The sequence below is a fragment of the Pipistrellus hanaki genome (genome assembly GCF_964339955.1).
Source record: "Pipistrellus hanaki genome assembly, chromosome: 15".
Taxonomy (NCBI): Eukaryota; Metazoa; Chordata; class Mammalia; order Chiroptera; family Vespertilionidae; genus Pipistrellus; species Pipistrellus hanaki.
The window spans coordinates 39877041-39882402 of record NC_140517.1 but is presented as its reverse complement, the minus strand read 5'-3'; the positions used below and the strand labels follow the sequence as shown (position 1 = coordinate 39882402).

Sequence of the window (5362 nt, the reverse complement as noted above, 5' to 3'; positions counted from 1 at the left end):
ATGGAACCTAATGAAATGCTGGCCGCCCGGCGCTGCTCCTCAGACTCTGCCACAGGGAGTGAGACCAGAGTGCCCCAGGGCACCGAGCTCATGCCTAAGAGAGCTGCCAGTCGCTCTCCAACCTGCGCCCGCTGCCGCAACCACGGGGTCACTGCTCACCTCAAGGGCCACAAGCGCCTCTGCCTCTTTCAGGCTTGCGAGTGTCACAAATGCGTCCTCATCTTGTGAGCAGAGGGACCCGGGAAGGGAGGAGGATGCATTCCATCTCAAGGCTGGCTGGTTTTTTACTCACAAGCCTCCTTTTAGGGAGCGCCGCAGGGTCATGGCTGCCCAGGTGGCCTTGCGTAGGCAGCAGGAGGCACAGCTAAAGAGGCACCTGGCTCAGGAGCTGATGAGAGGGGCGACTTCTCCTAAAGCTCACAGCCACATCAAGAAGGCAGCCCCGCGGCCCGGGCTCCCCCGTGAGTGTCCCTGGCTCCAGATGGGACTGGGATTTGGGTGGAGAAAGCATGAGTAGGGAGAAGAGTCCCAGGCCCCCACTGAATTGCTGTGTGACCTTGGACAAGAGGGGTTTTTATTCTCTGGGCCTTAGCCTCCCCACCTTCACAATGTGATCACGTGTTGGGAGGCTGCGTTGAGATCTGCAGTTAGAAAAGGGCCCATGCGAAGAGAACTCAGTTTTCAGTTGGAGTGGGAAGGGGTCGGGAAAAGGATTTACCAAAGCTCTCCCTGGTCCCCCACAGCCGGAAAGGAGAACATAGCGCCCCAGCCTCAGACCCTCCAAGGGGCAGCCCCACTGGCACTGACCCCTCCTGGGAAGGTAAGGAGAGCCGGGCCCTGAGGGAGTCACTCCTCTCCTAGCCCCTGCCCTGCCCCCTTTCTCTCTGTCCTTGTCACCTGGGTTCTAAACCCTGACTTGCTGTATCATCCTGGGCAAATCTCCTATCCACGGGCAAAATGAGGAGGTGGGATTTCACAGCCCTCCAAGCTCTGAAGTTTTGGAGTCCCGCCCTCATCCCAGAACATACCCATTTCTTGCCCAGCCTTGGACTTGACTCCATGTGTATTCTGCCCTTGCAGGAGAATTCCCAGGGGCCTCTGCTGCTTAGCCGTCCCCCAGAACACTTGCCTTTGCCCTGGACTCCAAGTGCTTGGACCCCTGGACATTGGCTGCCTCCAGGCCTTTCCATGCCGGCCCCAGTAGTGTGCCGCTTGCTATGCCAAAAACCTGTTGTCCCTCTGCATCCCTTCCCTGGTAAGATGAATTTAATACATGTTTGAATGCCAGTGTGCCACTGTATCAGAGAAGAGGAAGAGGATACAGACTAGGAAGAGGGAGGACAGAGCCATGACCTCTGACCCCTATACCCTCTGCATTCTCTTCCTCTCATTAGGCTTTGACCCTGGCACCTCCCTCCGGCTGCCCATTCATGGACCCCTCCCAACCTGCCCAGGATCTCACCCAATACTGACTGCTCCTCTTCCTGGAGAATCCCAAGGGCCCTCTGCCCTGCCCCACACGTGAGTAGGGAGAGAAAATGATGTGTTTATTGTGTGCCTGTGAACCTTTGTACAGTGTTTTTACCTATTTTGAGCCTATTTTTATCAGCAAATTAGGGACACTATTACTTCTCAGGTTGTCATGAGAATTAGTAATAATAATATCTAATACACCTAGCACAGGCCCTGGCCTTGAACAAATAGTAGCTATTAAATAGGCTTAAACAGATAAAATGAGGTCAAATTACTTGCTGAAATGGGGGCAAGGGAATGATGATAAGAGCCTTCGAGGCAGGACAGAGACCAGAGGCCATTAGAGAAAGCTTCCTAAAGGTAGGCCAGACTCCTCAAGTACCATGGGGATTAGGGAACTAGAGGGAGGAAAATCAGACATGGTAGGGCAGGAACAGTTATCCCATTTTGTCAGTTTTTACAAAATTGACACCGATGATTTCCTATAATCCTCACAGCAGCCCTGGAGAAAGAAGCGGGCAGGGGTTGTCATTTCACAGAAAGCAAAGCACGCTGACACAGGGGAAGGACTTGTCCAAGGCCACAAAGCCTAATGACCCAACAGTCACTCAGATTTGAGCCATTTCATTGTTGTGTGAACATCATAGAGTGCACTTACACAAACCTAATGGTACAGCCTACTACACACTTAGGCTATGTGTTATAGAACATTGATCCTAGGCTACAAACCTGTATATCCTCTTACTGTACTGAATAGTATAGGCCAACCATGTCAAACTTGCAGCCCACTGGCCTCAAGTTTGGCTGCGTGGTGTAGGAAACTGTAACAAGATGGTAAATATTTAAGTCTGTAAACATAGAAAAGGTACAGTAAAAAATATGGTATGAAAACTAAAAGAGTGTATAGGACACTTACCATGTAATCTCATTTTGTTTAATAAGTATAGTGCAGCCTGAGTGTGAAGTGTTTGTAAAATCTATAGTATTAAGTATTATTGCTAATTCTCATGACAACCTGAGAAGTGTCTCTAATTTACTGATAAAAACTGTATGCGACACTAATGAATAGAGCTTACAGGACTGGAAGTTGCCCTGGGTGAGTCAGTCAGTGAGTGGTGAGTGAATGTGAAGGCCTAGGAATGACTATTTAGTGTAGATTTTATAAACATCTCACACATAAGCTACACTACATTTATTAAACAAAATGAGATTAAATCAAGATCAAGAGAAAATGATGGGGTAAACACGAGATGTAGGAGGTTGCTGCTGAAACTGTTTTACAACAAGCTTTGCTTTATGAATAGAAAGATAACACTAAAAAGTATAATACAGCCCTGCCAGTGTTGCTCAGTGGTTGAGCATTGACCCAGGTACCAAGATGTTGCTGACTCAATTCCCAGACAGGCACATGCTGGGGTTACGGGCTCCATCGTAAGAGGCATGCAAGAGGCAGCCGATCAATGTCTCTCGTCAGTGTTTCTATCTCTGTATCCCTCTCCCTTCCTCTCTCTCTCAAAATCAATAAAAACATATTTTTAAAAGTATAGTATAATCCTGGTCAGCTTTTCTCAGTGGTTGAACTTGGTCTGGCACTGGAGGGTCACAGGTTTGATTCCCAGTCAAAGGCACATACTGGGTTGCAGATTCATGCCTCTGGTTGGCATGTGCAAGAGAAAACCAATTGATGTGTCTCTCTGACACTGATGTTTCTCTTTCTCTTCTTCACCTACATTCTGTTCCACTGAATGAATGAATGAATGAATGAATGAATAAATAAATAAATAAATAAATAAATAAATAAATAAATAAAATATTCTTACTCCTTGGGTGAGAATTATTTTTTTAATAGTATAGTGAATACATAGAGCATTAACATAGTGGTTTATTATCATCAAGTATTATGTACTGTACATAATTATAGACTTTTACATGACTGGCAGCACAATAGGTTTTTTTACACCAGCACCACCACAAACATGTGAGTAATGCGTTGCACTAGGATGTTACAATGGCTACACATCGTGAGGCAAAAGGAATTTTTCTGTTCCATTATAATCTTATGGGACCAACAATGTATATATGGTTCATCATTCACCTAAACATTGTTATGTGGTGCATGGCTGTATAGAAAGATCCTGCCCTTATTCCTATGTGTACATGTCTGTCCATGTGTTTAATATTCCTGGCATCTTCTGTCCTTATTTCTAGATGCTCAACTTTGATACTTCAGCCCTGTGGTACCCCAGATCCTCTTCTGCTTCAGCCACAGGTCCTGGGAAAGAAATGGGATCCAGGACCCTGGGAGGAAGTTGACCTGGGAAAGGGAAGAGTAGGGGATAGTTAAGTAATTGGGGGCTGAGGGAGCACTTGAAGAGTAGGCAGAAGAGGGGAGTTCCCACTCTGTTTCTCTCCCTTTCCTTTGCAGGCCTCTAGAATCTCTCGCCTGGCCTGGACCTCTGCCTCCGCAGAGCGGCAGCTGCAGCGGGAGGCAGCTGAGGCTCTTATGGGGCTGAAAGATTCATCCCAGGCTCCCTGCCTAACCCCTTCTGTCCCCACTAACTCTGCCTGGATCTCCCTGCTCCATCCAGGTAACCTGTTTTCTGAAAGGAGAGGATGGGATAGGGATGGTTGTGAGATGGAGGTACTGGAGTAAGCAGGAACAACCAAGGACATCAGGAGGTCAGCAGTTTAAATGTCCTCAGGCCAGGCCCCAAGCTTCTCAACCTAGCCCCTAGGGATTGCAGTTGAGTTATTCAGTGGATCAGTTTTATCAGTTTTGTGCTCAAAAGCAAATGTTCAGTGCCCGGATGACAGAGTGAGGCCCTGGGGGAAGCAAGGACTTGCTTAAGGGTATAAAGCAAGGCAGTGGCAGAGTCTGGTCTCCTGGCTCCAGGCCAAGGCTCTCTACACAAGTTACCTGCTGACAGTTGGAGAGGGGCTGAAAAGGTAACAAGGGTCTGGCCTAGAAGGGGATGAGTGCATTTGAGAAGTTTCCATTCTACTGGGAAAACTGGATGCTTCACAAAGCTCAGAGACAAACCTGGAGAGAACACAGGAATCTTGAGGAATGAGAAACCTACGGGGAGAAAGGGAAGACTGAGAATTCTCCTGTCCAAAGCAGTGGCTTGGCCTGGTGTGCTGATGAGGACACTGTCATGGAAGAACTGATAAAACTGGAGGAGAGGCTGGAGAGGCTTTTCTGATCATGGAGGTCTGGGATGTCAGTCTTAGGAGTCTAGCCCAGCAGCTGTGCATGAAGGGGAGCCACAATGTTTCTGAGCTAGACAGGGACATGTTCAGAGAGCCTGAGCTTTAGAAAGACAAGTATGGTGGATGTGATGGAGGGATTAGAAGAGATAAGACTGGAGGTGGGAAATCACTGAGGAGAAAGTGTTTGCTGTAATCCAGGTGAACAAAGATGAGACCTGGGTTGGATGGGGGAAAAGAAGGGGCTGCTGTCCAGCCAGCATGGCTCAGTGGTTGAGCATCAACTATGAACCAAGAGGTCAGGGCTCAATTCCCAATCAGGACACATGCCCAGGTTGCAGGCTCAGTCCTCAGTGTGGGGTGTGCAGGAAGCAGCCAATCAATGATTCTCATTATTGATGTTCCTATCTTCCCCTCTCTCTGCCTCTCTAAAATCAATTTTTTTAAAAATAAAAAATAAAGAAGGGGTTGGGAAAGGGTGGGGAATGGATGTAACCTGGTCCTGCCCCCTTTATTCCTGCCTATAGCTTCTGCTGGAGGAAGAGGATTCCAGCCTGTTGGCCCTTCTCTCCGACCCAGTCCAGCCCCCTCCGTGGCTCTGCATATTGGGCATCTGGGTTCCATCTCCCTCCTAAGCTAGAAGCCTAGAAGTGGGGGCCTCACTGGGGGAGGTGCAACAGCC

General features: G+C 48.2%; 1 protein-coding gene across 1 annotated transcript; it reads left to right on the top strand.

Annotated features, from left to right (window-relative positions):
* On the top strand, window positions 1–5362 carry DMRTC2 (DMRT like family C2; the record flags this gene model as incomplete). The annotated part of the gene is made up of 8 exons (XM_084861420.1): window positions 1–224; window positions 307–461; window positions 744–820; window positions 1081–1255; window positions 1395–1521; window positions 3682–3742; window positions 3899–4061; window positions 5208–5362. The coding sequence occupies 8 exons, from the start codon at window positions 1–3 to the stop codon at window positions 5318–5320; spliced, it is 1095 nt and encodes a 364-aa protein (XP_084717546.1). The 3' UTR covers window positions 5321–5362.